Below are 24,999 nucleotides of genomic sequence, written 5' to 3'. Positions count from 1 at the left end.
TGATGGTTCTTTATCAATAGTTACATATTTTCATTTGGCAGGTGTTTCATAAACTGATGAAATTTTACCTGTAGTTGGTTAGAGATACTTCTTATTTGAACATACAAATACATCTTTTCTAGTGAACCAGTCAGTTTCATATCTGTGTCAGAGAATTCAGCTTGAGTTTTATCTCAGCTTGCTGACTATTTTGGTGAACATACCCTCTGGAAATTTAATAAGAAAAATTCAAGTTCATTTTCTGGTGGGTAATGAGGGCTGACTGATTTACTTGATATACTTTTTGTCTCTTTATCTTCATGGCAGGTATATGATACCAGCACTCAGCATCTCCTTATACCAAAATTCTAATCAGAAGCATTGTCAAAATTTTGTTACTCAGGTCTCTATTTCTCTTGCTCTTAACTTTTTGCTCAGAATTATAGGAATCATCTTATTGGACACTATGTTAATGTTTTAAAAAACATTTTATTTTCTAAGGGAAGTAAGCACAGTAATATCAGGTATAAAAACTTCAATGCTCATTCTGCTGAGGTGGTGAGGAAGATTTGGAAATATTGGTGTTAATATTTCGGGAAAACACCTTTGACAGAGCTGAAGATACCTTTGCCAGCATTTTAGATCCTTGTTTGGGAACATCAGACCTGGAAGTTTCTGTGGACAAAGCAAAGCAGTATCGATATTTATTAGACATTCTCGTTGAGGCAGTAATACCATAGGATTAATGATTTGATATTCAGAAATTGACATTTATAAAATAAATTATGGAATTTAAAAAATATTCTCAAAGATTCTGTTGATTTGATCCTTCTAACACCCCTGTGAAGGAAACAGAGTGATATCCCCATTTTTGGATATGAATCTTGATGAAGTCAGAAACCGTGCCTAAGGTCATGTTAATAGAAAGTCATCCCATTTCCATAGGGTCCAGCTTTCTGCCTCTCATGGCATCATTATACTTGCTCTACTCTGATACTTCTCTAATCAGGTGTTCAAAGAATACCTTTCTTTTTCTAGCAGAAGAACCTCTGAAAAAGTAATGAGTTAAACTCACATAGAGAGTACTGATAACTTTCAATTCTACATAGCAAGACTGTCTATTTCAGAGTGCTCAGTTGAAAACAGAAGTGCATTAAAACTGCTTTTATTTCTCACGACTTTGGGTAAATTTTTAGTTGACTGACTTCAAGTGATTTTTTTTGTCATGTGAAAGAAGACTGTATGGATAATAAGAGTTTCCATTTGGAATTATTGTTCTGTATCACATGGGATTTGGAGAAGGAAATGGCACCCCACTCCAGTACTCTTGCCTGAAAAATCCCATGGACGGAGGAGCCTGGTAGGCTACAGTCCATGGGGTCGCAACGAGTCGGACACGACTGAGCGACTTCACTTTCACTTTTCACTTCTTCAGGGCATGGACTCTTCAGTTCAGTCATTCAGTCGTGTCCGACTCATTGCGACCCCATGAATCACAGCACACCAGGCCTTCCTGTCCATCACCAACTCTCAGAGTTCACCCAAACTCATGTCCATCAAGTCAGTGATGCCATCCAGCCATCTCATCCTCTGTCATCCCCTTCTCCTCCTGCCCCCAATCCCTCCCAGCATCAGAGTCTTTACCAATGAGTCAACTCTTCGCATGAGGTGGCCAAAGTATTGGAGTTTCAGCTTTAGCATCACTCCTTCCAATGCACACCCAGGACCGATCTCTTTTAGAATGGACTGGTTGGATCTCCTTGCAGTCCAAGGGACTCTCAAGACTCTTCTCCAACACCACAGTTCAAAAGCATCAATTCTTCGGTGCTCAGCTTTCTTCACAGTACAACTCTCACAGCCATACATGACCACTGGAAAAAACATAGCCTTGACTAGACGGACGGCAAAGTAATGTCTCTGCTTTTGAATATGCTATCTAGGTTGGTCATAACTTTCCTTCCAAGGAGTAAGCGTCTTTTAATTTCATGGCTGCAGTCACCATCTGCAGTGATTTTGGAGCCTCCAAAAATAAAAGTCTGACACTGTTTCCACTATTTCCCCATCTATTTCCCATGAAGTGATGGGACCAGATGTCATGATCTTAATTTTCTGAATGTTGAGCTTTAAGCCAACTTTTTCACTCTCCTCTTTCACTTTCATCAAGAGGCTTTTTAGCTCCTCTTCACTTTCTGCCATAAGGGTGGTGTCATCTGCATATCTGAGGTTATTGATATTTCTCCCAGCAATCTTGAGTCCAGCTTGCGCTTCTTCCAGCCGTGTTTCTCATGATGTACTCTGCATATAAATTAAATAAGCAAGGTGACAATATACAGCCACGACATACTCCTTTTCCTATTTGGAACCAGTCTGTTGTTCCATGTCCAGTTCTAACTGTTGCTTCCTGACTTGCATACAGATTTCTCAAGAAGCAGGTTAGGGGGTCTGGTATTCCCATCTCTTTCAGAATTTTCCACAGTTTATTGTGATCCACACAGTCAAAGGCTTTGGCCTCGTCAATAAAGCAGAAATAGATGTTTTTCTGGAACTCTCTTGCTTTTTCCATGATCCAGTGGATGTTAGCAATTTTATCTCTGGTTCTTCTGCCTTTTCTAAAACCAACTTGAACATCTGGAAGTTCATGGTTCATGTATTATTGCTGAATCCTGGATTGGAGAATTTTGAGCATTACTTTACTGGGGTGTGAGATGAATGCAACTGTGAGGTAGTTTGAGCATTCTTTGGCATTGCCTTTCTTTGGGATTGAAATGAAAACTGACCTTTTCCAGTCCTGTGGCCACTGCTGAGTTTTCTAAATTTGCTGGCATATTGAGTGCAGCACTTTCAAAGCATCATCTTCCAGGATTTGAAATAGCTCAACTGGAATTCCATCACCTCCACTAGCTTTGTTCATAGATATTCTCTTAAAGAATATCATATTAAAATTTAACAAAATGAGTATGTTATATGTAAAGACAGGTGAATATTTACATACTTTTATGAAAACTTATGATAGGATGTGATAGGACATGAAAGCACACATGATAGTAAAAACCCATCTTTTCTTAATTCCAGTTCATGGCAGAATTCATGACTATACCTCTTATGGTTACTAGATTTGTTTTTCTAACAAGGTGATCTTCTATGGTTAAGCTAATATGTTGTTTAGTCACTAAGTCATGTCTGACTCTTTTGTGACCTCATGGACTGTATCTTGCCAGGCTCCTCTGTCCATGGGATTCTCCAGGCAAAAATACTGGAATGGATTGCCATTTCCTTTTCCAGGGTATCTTTGTGACTCAGGGGTCGAACCCAGGTTTCCTGTGTCTCCTGCACCGGCAGACATTTTCTTTACATTTGACCCATCTTGGAAGCCCCTTAAAAGCTAACACAGCTAACAGCAAATTTAAAGTGAAAAGTGCAAGTGTTAGTTGCTCAGCTGTGTTCAACTCTTTGTGATCCATGGACTGTAGCCTGGCAGGCTCCTCTATTCATGTAATTCTCCAGGCAAAAATACTGGAGTGGGTTGTCATTCCCTTCTCCCAGGGCTCTTCCTGACCCAGGGTTCAAACTTGGGTCTCCTGCATTTCAGGCAGATTCTTTATCATCTGAACCACCTGGGAAGTCCAAGAAAGCCAACAGAATAAAGAAAAGGAAAAAAAAAAAAAAAAAAAAAACTATGTTTAGGTTTTTTGTACATGCCTGGTTGGTCAGTCATGTCTGACTCTTTACAACCCTATAGACTATGGCCCACCAGGCTCTTCTGTCTGTGGGATTTTTGTTCAGGCAAGAATAGTGGACTGTGTTACCATTTCCTTCTCCAGTAGATCTTACCAACCCAGGGATTGAACCTAAGTCTCCTGAGTCTCCTGCATTGGCAGGCAGATTCTTTACCACTGAGCCACCTGGGAAGCCTCTGTTTAGATTTTTACTGTGCTATTGTTTTTTAAATTATCTAAAAATTAAAAAGGAAAAAGCCAAAATCTGTAGCAAAAAGACAGACATATGGATGAAAGAGAAAAATGTACATTCTGAAAAAGAAAGATAAAAATTTTTCTAACATTACTGAGGCATTATGACAAGGCTTCTGAAATTCTCATTGGAGAGGTAAGGGTTAATGTTCTGAAAACTTGATGGTCTTGTTAAAAATGCAGATTTCTGGGCATCATTACTCCAAAATACTAATTTAGCCAGTCTATAGGGGGTCTGGGAATCTTCATGATCAAAAAGGTATTCTGGGTCGTTCCAGTGTTGTAAAGCAGTTTCTAGAAACACACCAAAGACTGCCCAAATTCATATTCACTATTAGAAGACCGGTGGATGGCTGGTGTACTAGGTTAATAGCATCATTCCCAGAGTGAACAGTGAACCCTTGTGTTTATCAATTAATAGTTCTTTTTACAACAAAACTATAAGCTGTCTTTGCTCATTACCCACTAAGGGGATCCACAGTGTAGAGGGAAGAAAGAATGTAGGATGAAAGTAAGAAGATATGTTTTTGAACCCTAAAAGCTCTCCATTTGTTGGCTGTATAACCTCCAATAGTTATTTACCTTCATTTCTCATTTGTAAATTAACGGTTCTAAGACTTGCAGAGGGAATATTATATGGTGTAGGAGATATAAACAAGTTTTGTTTCATTCATCAGGTGTTTTGAAATTACATCATAAAATTTGAAAGTCAGAATTTTTTACACAAAACTGTCTCTACTTTCTTCTGAAAAATGCTAAGACCTGAATTAGAAGGCTTGGCAACAAGCCAGCATGCCAATGACTGGACCTGTGTAACAGCTCCCTTCTTTAGATGTGGTATGCCATGGATCCCTGCTCAAACTACTGTTCTTGTTTGTCACCTACTTAGCTCCTGTGATCATTTGAGTATATCCGCTATGGTCATGCTTAATGAGCTCAGGCTTTGAAGTCTGGCAGATCTGTATTTGAACCCCAGTGCTGTAGCTTACTAGCTTGGGGTGACCTTGAGTAAGTTATTCTCACTTTTTCTTTAATAAAATGAAGATAGCTGATACCTAATCAATGTTAGTTCCATTACCTATTACCTCTTTGGTTTAAGAATTGCATAGTAAACTTCAAGTGGAAATAATCTTAATATTTATATATAATATTTGTATTTTTATGTATAGCTATCTCATATTGATAACATGCATCAAAGCTGCAAAGGAGAAACTACTCAGTCTAGAAGTAATGTTAAAAGCATAACATATTTTGTACCTGAAATGACTTCTTTTGAGGGATTCACACTGTGAAGAATATTCTTGTTTCCTTCAAAAATGGTGATAAACTGCAAGACAAAGCAAAGTACTGATTCAACCCTTTGTTAGATACTACATACTAGAGATATCTAGAAATCTTCAAGAGATGTAGCATAACCATTATAGCATTTTATATGACTTCCGTGTTCAGCAGTTACAATTATTCTCTGAGACTCATACATTTTGCCAATTATATCACTAGGATTGACCCTTATCATAGATATGAACCTTGACTACCAAATAATTGAAGGCTCAGGTATCATAACAGAAAAAAAAAAAATGTCAGCTTTGTCTCTCTCTCTCTCTCTTCTTTGGGATAAATTTCAATAAGTAGTAAGTTATAGATTATTTTCTGATAATAAAGAAAAGAGAAGGAAATAGATATTTACTATATAATTCTTCATGGGAAATAGATGGGGAAACAGTGGAAACAATGTCAGACTTTTTTGGGGGGGGGCTCCAAAATCACTGCAGATGGTAACTGCAGCCATGAAATTAAAAGATGTATACTCCTTAGAAGAAAAGTTATGACCAACCTAGATAACATATTCAAAAGCAGAGACATTACTTTGCCAACTAAGGTCCATCTAGTCAAGGCTATGGTTTTTCCAGTGGTCATGTATGGATGTGAGAGTTGGACTGTGAAGAAGGCTGAGTGCTGAAGAATTGATGCTTTTGAAGTGTGGTGTTGGAGAAGACTCTTGAGAGTCTCTTGGTCTGCAAGGAGATCCAACCAGTCCATTCTGAAGGAGATCAGCCCTGGGATTTCTTTGGAAGGAATGATGCTAAAGCTGAAACTCCAGTACTTTGGCCACCTCATGTGAAGAGTTGACTCACTGGAAAAAACTTTGATGCTGAGAGGGATTGGGGGCAGGAGGAGAAGGGGACGACAGAGGATGAGATGGCTGGATGGCATGACTGACTCGATGGACATGAGTCTGTGTGAACTCCAGCAGTTGGTGATGGACAGGAAGGTCTGGCGTGCTGCGATTCATGGGGTCACAAAGAATCAGACACGACTGAGCAACTGAACTGAACTGAACTGAACTGATATAACTCTTAGCTTCCTTTTATGGAAATCTTTGCTCCTTCTGAAGAGAAGTCAAGTGGCTGTGTGGATCTAGTGCAGGGAACATGGCTCAGATACTAGCTTTATTCCATAGGACTTTATCTTTGAATGCAAAAGAAGCAATTTCCCCAGAAAGGCATGAAGTATCCTGGGATAGGTAGCAAGATTTCATTGTAGCTATTTTAGAATGCTAGTAATTTACAAAGGAAACGGGTCAATGAAGTAAGGCTTAATATATGTAACACATGATGCCTTGTGTATAGATTATGCAAAGACCACCAGATATTAATGAGTTATATCACAGTTCCTCCAAGAGAATTTGAGGCAGAGTTTGAGATATTTTGAACAGGATACTTGAAGAATAAAAGGGAGCAAAGACTGTGTAAAGAACTTATTCTCAGCATTGGCTGCACAGTAGAATTATCTATGAAAAAAAAATTAATATGAATCCCTGGGTCCCATACCACCATGTAATTAAAGTCCCTGAGGGTGGGGCAGATATTGATACTAAAGACATGACTCTAATGTGTGAGAATTAGAGTTGTAATACCTATTCTATAAGAAGGAAGCAGATGCTACCTGTCTCAGATGAATAAATATACTTAAGTTCTGCTAAGAACTTCCAGCATGACATCAGATTCAAGAGTATTTGCTGTTACTTCATGGAACATTGTTAAAATAAACTTTTCAATAAAAATTTATAGGTTTTTTTTTTTTTAAATATTGTAGTTGTTTTACAATGTTGTGTTAGATTTTGCTATGTAGCTAAGAGTATCAGCTGTACCTGAATCTCGACTTCTTTGGATTTTTTTCCCCTTTTAGGTCACCAGAGAACACTGCTATACAGCAGGGGCTCATTAGTTATCTGTTTTGTACATGGCAGTGTATGTACGAAAAGTCCAAATCTCCCAACTCATCTCAACCCTCACTTCCCAGCCACCCTTGGTAATCATAAGTCTGTTCTCTACATCTGTGTCTCTATTTCTGCTCTGCAGATAAGTTCATCTGTACCATTCTTTTAGATTCCACATGTAAGTGACATTATACAATATTTGTTTTTCTCTCAGATTTACTTCACTCTGTAGGACAATCTCTAGGTCTATCCATGTCTCTACAAATTACCCAATTCCATTCCTTTAGATGGCTGAGTAATATTCCATTGTATATATGTTCCACATTGTCTTTATCCACCTCTCTGTTGATGGACATTTAGGTTATTTCCATGTCACATCTATTTTAGACAGTGCTGCAAGGAACACTGGGGTGCATGTGTCTTTTGATCATGGGCATTCTGACTGGTGTGAGGTGATATCTTGTGGATTTGATGTGCATTTCTCTAATAATGAGTGATGTTGAGCATCTTTTCATGTGTTTGTTGGCCATCTGTATGTCTATTTAGGTCTTCTGTCCATTTTTTGGTTGCATTATTTCTTTGATATTGAGCTGCATGAACTGTCTGTATATTTAGGAGGTTAATCCTTTGTCAATTGCTTTGCAAATATTTTCTTCCATTCTAAAGGTTGTTTTTTTTGTCTTACTTATGGTTTCCTTTGCTGTGAAAAAGCTTTTAAATTTAGTTAGATCCTATTGATCTTTTTGGCTCACCTCCTAGAATAATGAGAATGAAAACAAAAATAAACCAATGAACCCTGATTAAATTTAATATCACTTCAAGTTTTTATTTGAAAATTTAAAAATATTGCCTATGTTGGAGTTGGCATCTTTGTCCTTTCCCTTTAAAGTTATAGACACTGTCTTAGTTCTTTGTATGTTGAGTAATATTGTATTGTATCCTGACCTTTTTGAACAATTTACATGATTCTAAGAACTGTTAAAATCCTCTGTAGAGGGTTGGTTATTTTTAAAGTAGTTAGTTAACCCATTAAAGTTCAGAACACACATTCTACCCTGTCTTCTGTGACTGTGGTTCCAGTGTAAATTTAGTTTTCAGAGTCTCGGCAGTATTTTTTAGTGTGTATCTCTATTAAGACTGTAGTTCAATTTCTTTTTTTTTTTAATTTTTATTTTTACTTTATTTTGCTTTACAATACTGTATTGGTTTTGCCATACATTGACATGAATCAGCCACGGGTAGCCTTTTGTCTATAGAACATCAAGTCAGTCCTTTGCATGCATCTCTCAGGAGACACTTTATAAAAACAGATTTGGAGGGGTTCCTTTTTCATGTCCCTCTTCTCTTTGATTTCAGTGTCTCTGATTCTCAACAGTCCCCTATTCTGATTCTGTGTTTAGAATGCTATGGCTCTAGCCTTCCTGTGTGCTGTCTCACACATCCCATGACGGTATCAATGTCCAGGGTAAAGTAACAAAAGAAGGCAGAGAAAAACGTAGCAGTTTTCCCCCTAGTGTTCTTCATGTTACTGGAGACTAATTCCTCTGGTCAGAGAGAAAGATTTTCTCTCGGTCTTAAGTGCCTCACAGCTTTGTTGCCACTGTCGTACAGGTTCATGGCTAAAACTTGCCTTGAGAGAGGGCAGAAGAAGGGGAAATAGTGGTGAAAGTGAGCTTCCCTACTTTCCATTTCATAGGTACTTCTTCCTAATTCTGGTAAGAGAGCCATGGTTTCTCTTGGAGTTTTCTTATTTTATCCATTCCCTCTATGTAATTACAGGATTTGAACTGCCCTGGGTCTATCCTAGATGTGAGAGGAAAAAACATACGAAACTCATAATGGTTTTGGAGTTCTGATTTCCTGCCCCAAGCTACTGAATCAGTTGCCTTTCAGAGCCCTCAGTAGTTGTCTAGAGAGTTTAATCAGTGAGAAACACAACTGGAATGTGCTTTACTTTACCTTTCTCAGAACTGGGCTGAATAAAAACTGTAAGCACAATTTTACCATGGAAAAGCAGTTAAGTGAGGAAAAAGGACAGGAGCCAAAAGGGTGCAGATTAGCCAGCAGTTCAGTTTGGCACAAGGAATGGCCTGTTAGTCAGGTCCTTAGATTACAGATTGTTTCCATTTTAGTGACATTTGATTTTACTTAGAAAACATGGTGTAAGTGAAGCCTGAGGTTGTCAAACCGGTGTTTTAGTTTGAAAATGAAGATTAGGTTGAGTGAGGAACTAACCCAACATCTTTAGAGATGTGGTAAAAGTTATCTTAAGTATGAGTTGTAAGATTTGACTCTGAAAATTACTCTGGTAATAAGAAGTGACTGGATAATTGATGGATTGGGTGTCATGGGGTTGGGGAGATTTGCTTAAAAATAGGATTAAATTGAGCCAAGAAACAACCACAACATAAGAGGATTTGTAGCTTGAGGACTCATTGGAAACTTTCTAAAGAGGATTAGGAAGGAGGACACTTTTGGAGTTTATACTGGAGCATAGCTCCGTCTTCTGGAAAACTGTCTTCAGGCAGTCATTCCTTAGGAATGCAGAGAAATAGATGGAATCAGCATTTATATCTTATAACCTGCTCTCTTCCAGTTTTGAAGCTTCTGTTTCTTCCTTGCTTCCACCAAATCCCTCACTTGGGTCTACTTGCCCTAAGAAGGGCCAAGTGACTCATTCCTTCTCAGATTTCCTCCAGTGACTGCAGTAACAGAGTTAAGGAATGGAATTGTTTTCAGGTGCTAAGGAGGAATAGTGGCTTATCCTGTGCACTTAAGCAAGGAATGATAGCTTAACCCTAAGGTGAGAATTGATGGATTTCTTGGGTACCATGGACAAATCTTGGCCTGGAGAAGAGATTTGAGCATGAAGAAGTTGCAAATAGAGGAAGAGTTCCTGATGCCCCTCAAACAGCACCACATGGTCATTGATTTAACCTTGAAAAATAGAATATACTGGTGGGCTGCCGTCTCTGGGGTCGCACAGAGTTGGACACGACTGAAGCAACTTAGCAGCAGCAGCAGCAGCAAATGGCCTCATATATTCTAATTAGAGGCTATAGAAAAAATACTTACCTTAACACTGTTTGAATTTTCTGGCTTTTGTTCCTGAGAACTTGCTGTGGAGAGGAAGAAAAAAACAGGAAAAAAAAAAATAGTATTCTTTCTGAGGCACAAATAACATTGACACAAATCTGATCTTATTGTTTTTCACTGAAAAGTCATAGAATTAGGCTAATAGAAGCACTTGTTTTAGTGCATAGACAATGTGAATAAAACTGAAATAGGTGAGATCCCTAGATGTATGTGGCATATTTTAGCCCTTCTTTTAGGAATTATGAAAGATGAAGTGTGATGTCATAGGAAAGACAGGTTCTGTAACTTAATAACTACAAATCTATGAACAACCACTCAATCCCTATGTGCCTCTTTATTATTTATTTTGCATGTAAAATAAGAAATTACCCTATACGTGATTCCTAAGGGCCTTTCCAGCTTTAGCACTCTGATTCCACATAGCTAATTAAAAGCAGACAATTGGAACAAAGAGGAAGTCTTTTATAAGAGCTAGTCTTACAAAATATTCTGAGTGAGAATCAGGAGAATTTTGAGACAATACCAAGAGGAAACCTGGTGGAGTTGCTGCACAACTAAAAGTTGCCTAACTTTTAGGGGAAGTCAACACCAGTAAAAAAATTCAACCTAAGGAGGTGGAAATAATACTATGAGATACATTTCACAAAGACCCATCACTAAGAAGGCAGTTCACCTGCTAGGGCATCAGAAAACTTGAGTTTAAGTCTTAGCTTCACTACTTAAGAGCTGTGTGGATACTGGGGAATTTAATCTGACTTCTCTCCCAGTTTCCTCCCCTTTGTAGACTGTGAATGAGACTATTTTCCTGTCTCTGTCTCAAGAAGACTTAATGAGATATCTCATGTATAAAAAACTATGCCTTTTATAGACATGTACTCATCAAGAGTCAACACATGTTTGTTAGGATCAATTTAGGTTCTGGAAACAAAACAAAACAAAACAGTAGCAAGACCTCAGTTAACTCAAGAGAAGAGCTAATTATCTGACTTACCTGACAAGGTTGGCAAAATTTCATTGTTGGTTAATAATATTTCTAAAGTATCTAACTGTATATTGCATAAAATTGAACTGACTTTTAAATTACTGAGGACATTTGGATTTACTACCATGGCTATCATTCCAAACACTAGTTTTTTTTGTTTCTAGGTTAGGTGGCTATCAACTTTCCAGGGTGTACTAGGAATTTGTTTTGATGAAAAGTCACAGAAAAATTCCTGCTAGTTTAGGATCCTAGGATATTCAGATTCAAGCTATTTGAAATTTTCTTCTATATTCTATATAAAACTATAAATTAAAATTAGGAATATTTTATAATATATATAAAACTATAAACTAAATGTTCAACCTTAATCTTGTAATTCAACTCAAGATTTAAATATCCTATGGCTTATGTGACATCTCAACTTAAATATCTAATATCTTAACATATTCAAAACAGAATTCTTGTCCACTCTCTTTAGTGATTCCCATAGTCTCTCTTATTTACTGCTTCCTCCTACTATAAGCTTGTTTTAGACCCTTGGGAATATAGCTGTGATCTTCATGGAGCTTATATTCTAGAAGGAGAAAGTGAGAAAAACAAATATGAAGTCTGTCATACAGTAATAAGAGCTAGGGAGAAAAAAAGCAAAGAAGTGGAATATGCAGTGCCATCTTGACAATGAGGTTACAATTTCAGAGCATGGTCCAAGAAGACTTCACTGAGAAGTCTGAGTTTCTGAAGGTGAAGAATAAGCAATGTAGATACAGGAGGAAGGCTTCCTTGACGTCCTTGGTGGCTCAGACGGTAAAGTGTCTGTCTACAGTGTGGGAAATCTGGGTTTGATCTCTGGGTCGGGAAGATTCTCTGGAGAAGGAAATGGCAACCCACTCCAGTATTCTTGCCTGGAGAATCTACAAGGACGCTACATGAGGATCAGCAAGTGCAGAGATCCTGAATTCCTAGAATGTTTAAGGACTAGCAGAAGGTCAGTGAGGCTAGGACAGGGTGAGCCAGAAAGGGAAACCGAGGAGGTGATAATAGGAGTTTGGGGTGATGTCCAGATGATGTAAGGTTTGCACATCACTGTAATTTCTTTGGTTTTTGTTTCAGATGGGATGGGAAATACTTATACCTGTAATTATCTTTGCTGCTCTGCCTCAAGTTACAGTGTAAATTCTATGATGTTGAGGACTCTATCAGTCTTATTCACATATGGGATTTTAGAACAGAAAGGAAGTGCTCAGTGAATTTCTGAATGAGTGAATTGGACAGCTGCAATATTACTGAAGGATATAAGAATTAAGCTTGATCATTGCAACGAAGCTGGAATAAACAAAACCCTGAATTTAGGGTCAGAAGACGTGGGATCTAGACTAGGCTCTGCCTGTGACTTAAAATAGCCTCGGACAAGTCACTTCCTCATCCTGAGCTTGAATTTCCTCATGTAAACAATGAAGGAAGTTATATTAAGTGATTTTTGTCTGACTCTAAACAGCCTAGGATTCCATAATATGGGAATCATATAGTGATTATTTTGACACCAGGTTATAGTATGTTTATAGAATTCTGGTGTACTTACTGTTATTTTATGAACCATCTTAATAAAAATGATTTCCTCTTTCAAGTTGAGAGAGTGTTTCTTAAGTAACACCTTGAGTGAGCTGTAGTTGTGGTTCAGATTTAAAGGCCACTTTACAGTAGGCACAAACTCAAATTCTTGGACATGCTACCACCGTTTAGAACCATACTAATTATGTGAGGTTTCAACAAATAGAGTGCTAGATAGTCCTCACACAAATGTTCTAAGCACTCAATATAATTATAGGTTAAAAAAAAATTGAGGTCCATACTAGCCACATTTAAATGTAAGCATATGAATTTAGCTCTAAAGACCTTTTTTAGGGGTACATTTTGATTTGGTTAAGCACAAAGAAAGGATAAGTTCTCAAATAAATTGTTAAATCCTAGTATCATAGTTTCTGAGAAACTATGATATACACCCTGATTTTGTGGATATTTCTCACAGGAGCATGGTAAACATAAATTCATTTATCACATCATATTCTTGACCAAAATCATTAATAATAACATAAACTAGTTCACTTATTTTAACACCTGCATGATACAGTACTGGATTCTTTTTAAAAGTAGATAAGCTCATAGGAAAAAGTAGTATCAACTTCAGGCTTGATGACTTAAAAAAACTGATCAGAGCAATAGAGTATCCTTCTGAATAGTTTCTACTTTAAATTAAGAAAAAGAATAAATCCAACCTTCCAAAATTTTAGTTCTCTCTGCAGTATAACCTTCAGTTTCACTAAAACAGAAGAGAAAAAGAACATTTCATTTTTTTGTGTATTTAATGAATCAAGAAATTACTGGTTAAGTAAAATCACAAACTGTCCTCATTCCCCATACAGAGGTAAACTTGGAATAATGTATCACTTAGTTTCCAAATCAAATGCAGATTATTTCTAAATTGACTTTCTTCCCACTTCTAAAATTCTGGTTAAATACACATAAAATTTATCATCTTAACTATTTTTAAGTGTACAGTTTTATACTTGAGTACATTCACATTATTGTGCAACTATCACCACCATCCATCTCTGGAACTTCTTCATTTCCCCCTGAAACTGAAACTTTGTACTCATAAATCCTTATTCCAAAATACTAACACTGTACATCCCTCTCTCTCCATCCCCTGGAACCCATATTTTACCTTATGCCTGTGTGATCTGACTAGTTAGGTATCTCATATAAATGGAACCATAAATTTGCTATTTTGTGACTGACTTATTCATTTAGCATAATGTCTTCAAGGTAACATGTCCTTGTCAGGATGCCCTTCCTTTCTAAAACTGAAAAATTTTCTGTTGAAATTATGTACCATATTTTGCTGATCCATTCATCCATCAGTGGACTCTTATGTTGCTTCCAAGATTTGGTTATTATGTATAATGATGCTATGAATATAAATATAAAAATATTTGTTTGAGTCCATGTTTTGCTGGTTCATATGGTAACTTTGTTTAATTTTTTTTTTCACAAACTCTCATACTGTTTTCTTTTTTCATACTGTTTTCAATAGTGCCTGTACCATTTAAAATTTCCAGTGCATTGTGTGAGGGTTCTGATTTCTTCACATTGTTGCCAACATGTTATTTTATGAAAAAAAATTGTTTTTGATTATAGGTATCCTCATGGGTGTGAAATAGCATCTCATTGTGGTTTTGATTTGCATTTCCCTAATGATCAGTGATGTTGAGGATCTTTTTACAGGCTTCTTGTCCATTTATATATCCTCTTTGAGGAAGTATCTATTCAAGCTGCCCTTTGCCTAATTTTTAAATCAGGTTGTTTTTTGTTTTTGTTGAGTTATAGGAGTTCTTTATATATTCTGGATAGTACTTCCTTATCAGATATATGACTTGTAATTATATTCTCCCATTCTATGTGCTGACTTTTTACTCTCCTTTGAAGCGCAAAAATTTCTAATTTTGATACAGTCAAACTTATCTAATTTTTTTCTTACCACTTGTACTTTTAGTATCATATTCAAGAAATTATTGCTAAATCCAATGTCATGGGCTTTCCCTCTCTGTTTTCTTACAAGAATTTTATAGTTTAGTTAGGTGTCTTTGACCCATTTTGAATTAGTTTTTCTACATAGTATAAGGTAAAGGTCTAAGTTTATTTTTGTGTGTGGTTATCTAGTTTTCCCAACGCCATCTGTTGAAAAGACGTTTTTCTCCATTTAATGGTCTTGGGATGCTTATAAAAAAGTTTTTGATATATTAAAGACCTGTTCTGGGTTATTTATTTTATTCCATTGGTCTACATATCTGTCTTTATGTCAGCACCACATTACTTTGATTACCATGATTCTATAATAAGTTTTGTAATCAGGAGTCCAAGTTTGTTCTTTCTTTTCAGGATTGTTTCGGCTACTGGAAGTTCTTTGAGATACCATATAAATACTCAAATATATTTTTTCTTTTTCCACAAAAAGTCAGAATTTTTATAAGTATTCCATTTAATCTGCACAATCCTTTGAGTAGAATAGAATATTTCCATTAATTTGTGTCTTTTTAAATTTCCTCCAGGTATGTTTTTCAGTTTTCATTGGAGTATAGAAATGTAATGGTTTTCTTCTGGGTTAATTCTATATCTAGCAACTTTGATTAACTCATATATTTCTTTTAAAAGTATTTTTTTTTTGGTATGGCATCATTTGGTTTTATACATATAAGATAATACCATCTATGAGCAGAGCTCATTTTAATTCTCTTTCAATTTAGATACCTTTTATTTCTTGCCTAATTGTTTTGGCTAGAACTTCTGGTAATAAATTGAATAGAAGTGATGAGAGTATCAACTATTGTTGAATAAAACTGGACAGAGTAGACATCCTTGTCTTCTTTCTGATCTTAAAGGAAATGCTTTCAGCTTTTTGTGGTTATATATGTTAGCTGTAGGTTTGTCAGATACTACCTTTATTATGTTGAAGAATGAAATCCCCCATTTGCTCCACTGCTGCCTTCCTTCCTATTAGTTGAGTTTTACAGAGACACATTTTGATTCCCTTTTTGTTTCCTTTCATGTATATTTTATAGTTATTTTCTTAGTTGTTAACATGGAGAGTACATATAATATCTTAAAGTTATGATGATTAAGCTGATATCAATTTAACCTCAGCTGCATACAAAAACTCTACTCCTTGATAGATCAAGTGCCATCCCTTTGTTACTGCTGTCCCAAATTATGGCTTTATATAAATTCCATTTAGTCTTTGGTTTTCCCTGGTGGCTCAGATATAGTAAAGAATCCACCAAAAATAATACTGATTTTTACATTTGTCCATATATTTAACTTTACTACAGAATTTAAAATTTTCATACGGCTTTGAGTTACCATCCAACATCCTTTAGTTTCAATTTGAAGAACTTGTGTTAACATTTCTTGCATTTAATTTTCTATTTTCGAATGTTCTGATTTCTTTTTCATTTTCAAGGGTATTTTTTTTTTTTACTGGTAATAGAGCTGTCACATGGCAGTTTTCTCTTTTAGCCCTTTAAATATATAATCTACTGCCTTCCATCCTGCAAGGTTTCCTCTAAAAGTTTTACTGACAGTGAATAGGGAACAGATTGAGATCTCTGGAGATCTCATGTACAAGCAGTTTCTATGGTGCCACCTGAAGGTTCTCTTTTCTTTGTCTTTTGATGGTTGTGATTATGTTTCTGGTAGTCTCTGTGCACTTATGTTACTTAAAATTCACTGAATTTATTGTTTGTATATTCACGCTTTTTCAAGTTTGAGGAGGTTTTAGCCATATTTCCTAAAATAATCCCCTTTCCCTTTTTCTCTGTTTTCTCTGGAACTCACCATAGTGTGTGTGTGGGTGTGTGTGTATTGGTATGCTTGATGATATCCCTTAAGTTCCACAGAATCTGTTCACTCTTTTTTTGAGCCTCTTCTTTTTACTTGTCAGACTCAATAATTTCAAGTGACTTGTGTTGAAATTCACTGATTATTTCTTCTGCTTGATTGTGACTGCTTTTGAGACCATCTAGTGTATCTTACAATTTAGTTGCTATATTTTTCAGTTACAGAATTTGTTAGTTCTGACCGGTTCCTTTTTCCAGGTTTTAATCTCTTAATTTTTATTTGTATTATTTTTTCCATATACTTTTCCTTTGACTTCCTTTGGTTTTTCATGTTTCAGTTATTTTAAACTCTTTGTCATAAATGTCCATTTGGTGTGCTTCTCCATGGACATTTTATGAGGATTTATTTGGTTTCTTAAAAATGTGCCAAATTTTCTTAATATATACTGTGATCTTATGATGGAATTTGAGCATTTAAAGAAACAGTTATCTCTTCCAGCTTTTGAAGATTGGTGTAGAAACCCTTCACTAACTAACAGAATGGGGAACCTTGGGAACAGACAGAGGTAAAGCCTTCAGGTGTTCATTTTGTTCTGGGCCTATGTCCTTCTGGGACTATGTCCTTCTCGGCCTATGTATGTACTTTTGCTTTTCCTTCTTCACTTTTGACAACCTGCTGTTAAATGTTTTGTTTCCTAAGAGTATAATCATATTTCTTCTCAGTTTAGTTCAGTCACTCAGTCGTGTCTGACTCTTTGCGACCCCATGGACTGCAGCATGCCAGGCCTCTCTGTCCATCACCAACTCCTGGAGCATACTCAAAATCATGTCCATCAACTCGGTGATGCCATCCAACCAGTTCATCCTCTGTTGTCCCCTTCTCCTCCTGCCCTCACTCTTTCCCAGCATCAGGGTCTTTTCCAATGAGTCAGTTCTTTGCTTCAGGTGGCCAAAGTATTGGACTTTTACCTTCAGCATCAGTCCTTACAAAGAATGTTCAGGACTGATTTCTTTATGACTGACTGGCTTGATCTCCTTGCAGTCCAAGGGGCTCTTGAGAGTTGTCTCCAACATGACAGTTCAAAAGCATCAATTCTTCTGTGCTCAGCTTTCTTTATAGTACAACTCTCACATCCATACATGACTATTGGAAAAACCATAGCTTTGACTAGACGGACTTTTGTCGGCAAAGCAATGTCTCTGCTTTTTAATATGCTATCTAGGTTGGTCGTAACTTTCCTTCCAAAGAGCAAGTGTCTTTTAATTTCATGGCTGCAGTCACCATCTGCAGTGATTTTGGAGCCCAAGAAAATAAAGTCTGTCACTGTTTCCATCGTTTCCCCATCTATCTGCCATGAAGTGATGGGAGCAGATGCCATGATCTTAGTTTTCTGAATGTTGAGCTTTAAGCCAGCTTTTTCACTCTCCTCTTTCACTTTCATCAAGAGGCTCTTTAGTGCCTCTTCACTTTCTGCCATAAGGGTGATTGTCTGCATATCCGAGGTTTCTTCTGAGGGCCTTAGCTATTCTGTTGTTTCCTGCATCTGTAATCTCTTGCCTTCAGGTGTCTGTGCATCTGTAGCCCCTTGTGATTTCCATGCACCATGGCATCCATCTACTGACTTCTGTGGCTTCCAGGCTTAGATCCAACCTATGCCATCATTCCCAATCTGTGCTTCTTCAGGTGAGACAAAAATAGTCTCTCAGGTAGTCCACAGATCCGAACATTGCAAATAAGTTCCAATCTGCTCTTTCTACTCCAAGAGAAAAAAAATGAGAATTGGGCCATTTCTTCCCAGCTATGCCACATCATGTTGCAGAAGGGGGTTGGGCAAGGATAAGAAAACTCTGTGGAATTTCCTGCCATTTTGAATGTGGACTTTCTTTGGGCATTTCCTTTGTTGATGCTGTTATTTGATCGGTTTCTAGAGCTTTTGTGGAGTTGTTCTATCAGCCTATAGTTATTTTTGTTTCTACAAGAAAATAAGGGTTTGCATTTTCTTGGCCTGCTACCTTGCTCTAAATTGATTTTTAGTTGGCATTATCTGTGCCCTCTGTCTTCATTGATATAAATAATAGAGGGGTACCTGCATTACTAATTTGTCTGTTAATACAATCAATCATTATTTAGGAACAAGAGGCAATAATTTGGCCAGGAACAAATGTCCCAAAATAGTATGTCAAAAAGAATTGCATCATGCTGTTTGGGGAAAAATTATAACCAGGTAGATTTTTCTATTTATATCTATTGCTTCTCCTACAATAGAAATACTTCCATTTCTAGGTTATGAATACTCTTATAAACTTAAGAATAATTTTAGGCAACTTCTGTTCTAGATATGATTAGATTAGAAATCTAATTAGATTTCAAGTTCGTTGCTGTTGGTCAGTCATCCAGATGTTTCTGATTCTTTGCAACCCAATGGACTGCAGCACATCAGACCTCCCTGTCCCCTACCATCTCCTGGAGTTTGCCCAAGTTCATGTCCATTGCATCAATGATGCCATCCAGCCATCTCATTGTCTGACACTCTCTTCTTCTGCCCTCGGTATTTTCCAGCATCAGGGATTTTTCCAAAGTATTTGCTCTTTACATCAGGTGACTAATATACTGGAGCTTCAGCTTCAGCATCAGTTCTTTCAATTAGTACTCAGGGCTGATTTCCTTTAAGATCAACTAGTTTGATCAACTTGCTATACAAGGGACTCTCAGGAGTCTTCTCCAGCACCACAGTTTGAAGGCATCAATCTTTTGGCACGCTGCCTCCTTTACGGTTCAGTTCTCACAACCTTATTGGACCACTGGGAAGACCATAGCCTTGACGATATAGACCTTTGTTGGCAGAGTAATGTCTCTGCTTTTCAACACACTGTCTATGTTTGTAAAAGCTTTCCTGCTGAGAAGCAATCGTCTTCTGATTTCATGGCTGCAGTAACCATCCACAGTTATTTGAGAGCCCAAGAAGAGTAAATCTGTCACTGCTTCCACCTTTTCCCCTTCTATTTGCCATAAAGTAATGGGGCTTGATGCCATGATCTTAGTTTTTTAATATTTAGTTTTGAGCTGACTCTTTCACTTTCTTCTTCCATCTTCATCAAGAGGTTCTTTAGTTCCTCCTTGCTTTCTGCCATTAGAGTGGAATCATCTGTGTATCTGAGGTTGTTGATGTTTCTCCCACCTATCTTGATTCCAGCGTGTAACTCATCCAGCCTGGCATTTCTCATGATGTGCTCAGCATAAAAAATAAGCAGGGTGACAACAGACAGCCCTGTTGTACTCCTTTCTCAGTCCTGAACCAATCAGTTGTTTCATACAGGGCTCTCACTGTTGCTTCTTGACTCACATATAGGTTTCTCATGAGATAGGTAAAATGGTCTGGTATTCCCATCTCTTTAAGAGTTTTCCACAGTTTGTTATGATCCACACAGTCAAAGGCTTTAGTGTAGTCAAAACAGAGGTAGATGTTTTTCTGGAATTCCCTTGCTTTCTCTATGGTTCAATAAATGTTGGCAATCTGATCTCACAGCTACACAGTTCAGACTGCTCCAATAATCATCCAAACTTGGGTTGCCTTCTCATGTAAATGCTGTCTATCTATACAGACCCACATCAAACTACATTGTTTTCTAGAATTCATCTCTGAATGCTCCAACTTACACTGTTCCCTCTGTTATTTGGATTCATACATACTGGAACATTGAATTACTTAAAGAGAGTTGAGTAGGAACCCTTTGGGCTGAAAGGCGCTGGGTTGCATTCGTATCTGAACTATCTTCCAGATTTAAAAACAAAACAAAACAAAAGTCATAACACATTAGTGAATTCTTAATTCAAGACACTGTTAGACTAGGAAGAATGTAGAGGGCAGGTAACTAGGAATGGGGCATCAGATAGAATGAAAAGGCCTTAGAGAAGCACAGTGAAAGGTAGGGGAGGACAGGATAAGGAGTGAAAGAAGTTATAGGGTTGAATACTTGCCCTATCAAGTTTTACCAGGGACTTCATTCTTCCCAGAAGCATTACCCTCCTCTCAGATTGCTATTTTATATTGCTTTAATTTCATATACCTGGCATATGAAATCAGATCTTCTTGGTTGTATGAAGATAAACTCATAATTCTGTGTATGAAGTAATGTGTTGGCTCAGTAGTAGGAATTTTTTCTTCTTTCTGGAAAAGAGCAAGCTATGTATTACATTTGATAAGCATTTTACCATATACTTGGCATATTCTCCCCTCTTAACATACACTATAATTAGAAAAAGTTTCAGAAATTACTTAAAAATGGATGGAAACTATATTTCTAATTAAAATGTCTTTTTCCAATATAGTTTTTAGGAAATGGCTAGTGAAAGTTCTAGACAATAACATTGAAGTTTGAGTAAATGCTAAAGATAAACATAGCACAAAGTTTGATGTATATGGTTTTCCAGTTCTGTACTTTACAGGTATTTTATGGAAACTTAGTTTAAAAAGAACAGAGATATAACTCTGGTCAGTTCAGAAGCTTGTCAACTCAATCATGTGAACCTGCACTCTGATCTGGTTTGTTGGGAAGTCATGTGTGATTTTAAGTCCATAACTTTTATAAGAATATGTTTAGTGTTGTGTCTGTTATAATTGTGAAAAAATAGACTACTATTACTGGGATTACTGTTTATACAATCTATTTTTACTTTTGTTAATGTTAATTCTTCAGTTATCTATGAAGTCAGTACTTCTGAATATGTGGCTCAAGAAAACTATTCTGCAGACTCCATCTAGTCATGTAATCACATAGATTCCCAGCAAATAGTTCAAAGTATGTGTTAAGATGATTTGCCTGGAAAGCTTTTGAACTGAACAGAGTTGTATCTGTTGTTTCTGGTTCATCTCAGCTTTTGTGTTAACTTGGGAGTCATGTCAAATGGATAATCAATAGGATTATCCCACCAGGAAAGCCTAAATCACATATACTTTTCAAAAACATACTTTGGTATACATTTTTGAACAGGGACCACCCAAAGAGTCACTGAAGTCCAAACCATTATCTTATGTGAGGCACTTGGTACTAGGGATGAAAGTTGTTCTCCATGAATATAGAGGAGTTTATGGGCTGATTGCAAGGGTGATATTTAAAATATTTTTATTAACTTGTTAACTTTGAGCAAGTTGGTTAAGCAACATATTAAAAAAAAAAAATGCTATGTAACTTGCCCAAAAGATGCATAGCTATTAAAGATGGAGTTGGGATTAAAAGCCAGACAATCTGAAGTTGTATTTTTTTTTTTTTTAAATTACCTTCTACCTTGACCCATCTTCTGGTCCTACCCTACTTGTTGAAAATGTATTTACCAGTCAAAATATAAAAGGGATGAAATCTTCTAAAATATGTAAATAATTAACTTTCACTTCTCTTAAGTAGCTTCCTTTTCTGTCATCCTTGGCTTTCTAATTATTCTATGTCTCTTTCCATTATCTTCTTTCCTTCAATTGTGTTCTATGCATGTTGTAAAATTTTAAGAAAAGTTTCTTTCATATTGTAAATTTTTCTTGCATACTGTATGCATTTCTTGCATACTGTAAATGTTGCCAGACTTAGGAAGAGACTATCTGGAACCATTTTAGTATTCTTTTCTACTCAATTAAGCTGCATTCTTGGACAGAATCTCTGAAGACCTCTACTCTTTCCACAAACATCTGGTTATTGAGAGTCATATTTCTCACTCACCTTACTCTGTGACTTTTCCTCCCAAGTAGAATCTGTTTCAGTGAAGGTTCCTGAGCAGGGGGACATGTCAAGTTCAGCAACAGTTCTTTTAATTTGTCCCTTCTTAGCTTCTATTACATGATTTGACATAGTTCCAGTATTTTCAACATTTGCATTGGATGTGGGCTGACAACATTTACTTAGTGAAAAAAACTTTTTCAGACTGCTTGTGCTTTGTGTTGGCTTGGGAGAAACGACTTTGCTTTCTACTGGCTTTGTGGAATCTTTCACTTGATCTTCAATATTTTCTCCTGAGTGTTCTTGTACAATCTCTCTTAAAACAACTTCATCTTCATCAGATGAAGTTAGTTCCTCTTCTATGTTACTTCCTGAGATTTCCTGTTCAATATCATGAGCTACTAACCGGAGGATAAGTTCTTTTTTGTTCTGAACATCTTTTAAAAGCTCCACTTTGGTGATATCAGGCTTTCTTATATTCTGAAATGAATTTCTGCAAACAGCCTAGAATTGAAGGTATAATGAATATCAGAAACAAATGCCTCAATCACTTTCCCTGTGATTCTGTTATAAAAGAGCTATTTCAGTATGATTTCTGGTTTTAGTGTAAAATAATATCTTCAGATGCTATGTTTACATTAGCAATATTTTAAAAAAAGAAACATGAAAATTGTAAGAAATATTTGTTGGTATCATTTCTTTTACATTCAGGGATTGTATGTAATTTATCATACCATTTGATTAATCTACCATAATTTACTCCAGAGTTTAATGAAGGACTAACACAGGTTCTTCTTTTCCTTTTTTTTTTGCTTAAACTTTGTATCTTGTTGCATCATGTATATTTTTTAAAATTCTTTTACTTTGGAAGTTTGTGAGAGAAGTAGACATGATGATATATTTTTCTAAAACTGTAGATAGGTCATCAAAGAGAAACTGAAATGTACATATTTTCAATAGAAAAGCAGTGTATTATCTGCTCTTGATTTTTAAAAATGATGAAGGACCAAGATTGTGAAAGTCTCTGACTCTTTAATCTCTATCATTCCACTCTTGATTCTTTGGATATATTTTCCAAAAGAATCTTCAAAACATAAGTCTTCATTTTTTCCTCACCTCCCTAGGCAAATCTCACCTTTCATTTTCAATGTCTAAAGACAGATCTAAATGTCTAAAGAAAAGACAATTATAATTGAGTAATATAACATCCCCATTTCAGTAGCCTTTGATGATGCCACAGAACCTCCAAATTGTTCCTAATCCTAGACCTCAACATTCCTTTGGAACACTGCAAGCCAATTTTTAAAATATTGGTACCAGAAAAGAATATTTTCTATGGAAACAAAATATACAAACAGCCTCCTTAAGGACTTAAAACACAATCAGTTTTGATTTTCTGTGTTATTGGCAGGGTGTGGGGGGGCAGGGCGTGGGGGGGCAGGGCAGGCAGTGGTTTAGAAAATCCAAAATCATTCTATCTGGCTTTGTTACTATATATAGTTTTAATAGGTACATGCCTAGTGTATTAGGAATTTATGGTATCTCAAAAAGGAAATAAAGCCCTGGGGCACAGCCAACAAATACCTAGATTTTCTGCTCTAATCTACTGTTCTTTAGTCTTTTTGTCCCTGTGCAGGAGATTGATAACATTGATACCCAGACTGGTTCAAATCATGTCTTATCAAAGTTGTCTAGGTCTGCTTCATTTGTGCTTTAACTTTTGGATGAATTTTCTCCCCCTTAAGAGAAAAATAGCCATTATTTTTGTTTAAATATTCTCTTCCTGCTTTCTGTGGTCTATAAATGACTTAATGAAAGAGAATGATAACCAAGAGTGAGATTTGTGACAGACAATTCTACATATAATTAAAAACTACCTTTGAGCAATGTTATTCTATGACTTTTAACACAAAGTTTACTCCTAAGGGGTTACATATATATATGAATGAAGACTACCAAAAATATGCTAATGAAAATGATGAGAATCCATGTAAGGAATAACTTTTAGATCTTGAAAAGACTGTCATCTGGTTCAAAAAAGTTAAAGCAAAGATTAAATTAGTATGTCTTCCCATAATAATTTCAGTACTTGGGTATGAAAACATAAGTGCCAATTAACATATTTAACAGCCCTGATACCTAGTTCAATGGGTTGCAGGACAGTGCTGGAGAAAATTTACTTCAAGTGCCTGCTCCAAGGAGAAAATTTACTTCAAGTGCCTGCTCCAAGAAAACTTGGTTCATTGTCCAAACAGATTATACCCTAAGCACACTCTGTCCTCTTATGAGAGAACACGATCAGTACAAGGGGTTCTGATAAAAATGTGTAGATTAGTGTACTTCCATTGGCCAGACCATCCTTTGTCCTCAGTTGTACAGTTTCCTTGTAACAAGGACATCATTTTTGCATTTTAAAGTTTCCACTAGTTTAATATATTTGGGGCCTAAATATGGAACTGCAGAGCAGAATTAGGGACTAAAACAAGAGGAAACAGATTCATAAATATGGAAACACTAAAGCAGCTAAATCTAGAAGAAGGATAAGAAGAAACTTAACACTTCTTGAGATTATAGAAGAACTTGAGGAAGACTATTAAAGTGAAATAATAAGAAACTAGTATCATCTAAAAGGCTGTATTCTGATGTGTGTTGACAAAT

The 24,999-nt window shown here is 36.4% G+C and overlaps 1 protein-coding gene across 1 annotated transcript in view; it reads right to left on the bottom strand.

Annotated features, from left to right (window-relative positions):
• Positions 1 to 514: 514 nt before the first annotated feature.
• FSIP2 (fibrous sheath interacting protein 2) overlaps positions 515 to 24,999 on the bottom strand; it is a 138,260-nt gene continuing 113,775 nt past the window's right edge. The window contains exons 18-24 of the mRNA XM_040227942.1: positions 22,345 to 22,845; positions 20,704 to 20,804; positions 13,519 to 13,562; positions 11,763 to 11,819; positions 10,243 to 10,286; positions 5,205 to 5,274; positions 515 to 654 (exon numbers count right to left, since the gene is read on the bottom strand). Of these exons, the coding sequence (XP_040083876.1) occupies positions 515 to 654; positions 5,205 to 5,274; positions 10,243 to 10,286; positions 11,763 to 11,819; positions 13,519 to 13,562; positions 20,704 to 20,804; positions 22,345 to 22,845 (957 nt within the window). The remainder of the gene's footprint in view (positions 655 to 5,204; positions 5,275 to 10,242; positions 10,287 to 11,762; positions 11,820 to 13,518; positions 13,563 to 20,703; positions 20,805 to 22,344; positions 22,846 to 24,999) is intronic.

This window comes from Oryx dammah, unplaced genomic scaffold (genome assembly GCF_014754425.2).
Source record: "Oryx dammah isolate SB20612 unplaced genomic scaffold, SCBI_Odam_1.1 HiC_scaffold_27, whole genome shotgun sequence".
Taxonomy (NCBI): domain Eukaryota; kingdom Metazoa; phylum Chordata; class Mammalia; order Artiodactyla; family Bovidae; genus Oryx; species Oryx dammah.
The sequence above is the reverse complement of the archived record's forward strand: the minus strand, read 5'-3'. Positions and strand labels throughout refer to the sequence as shown.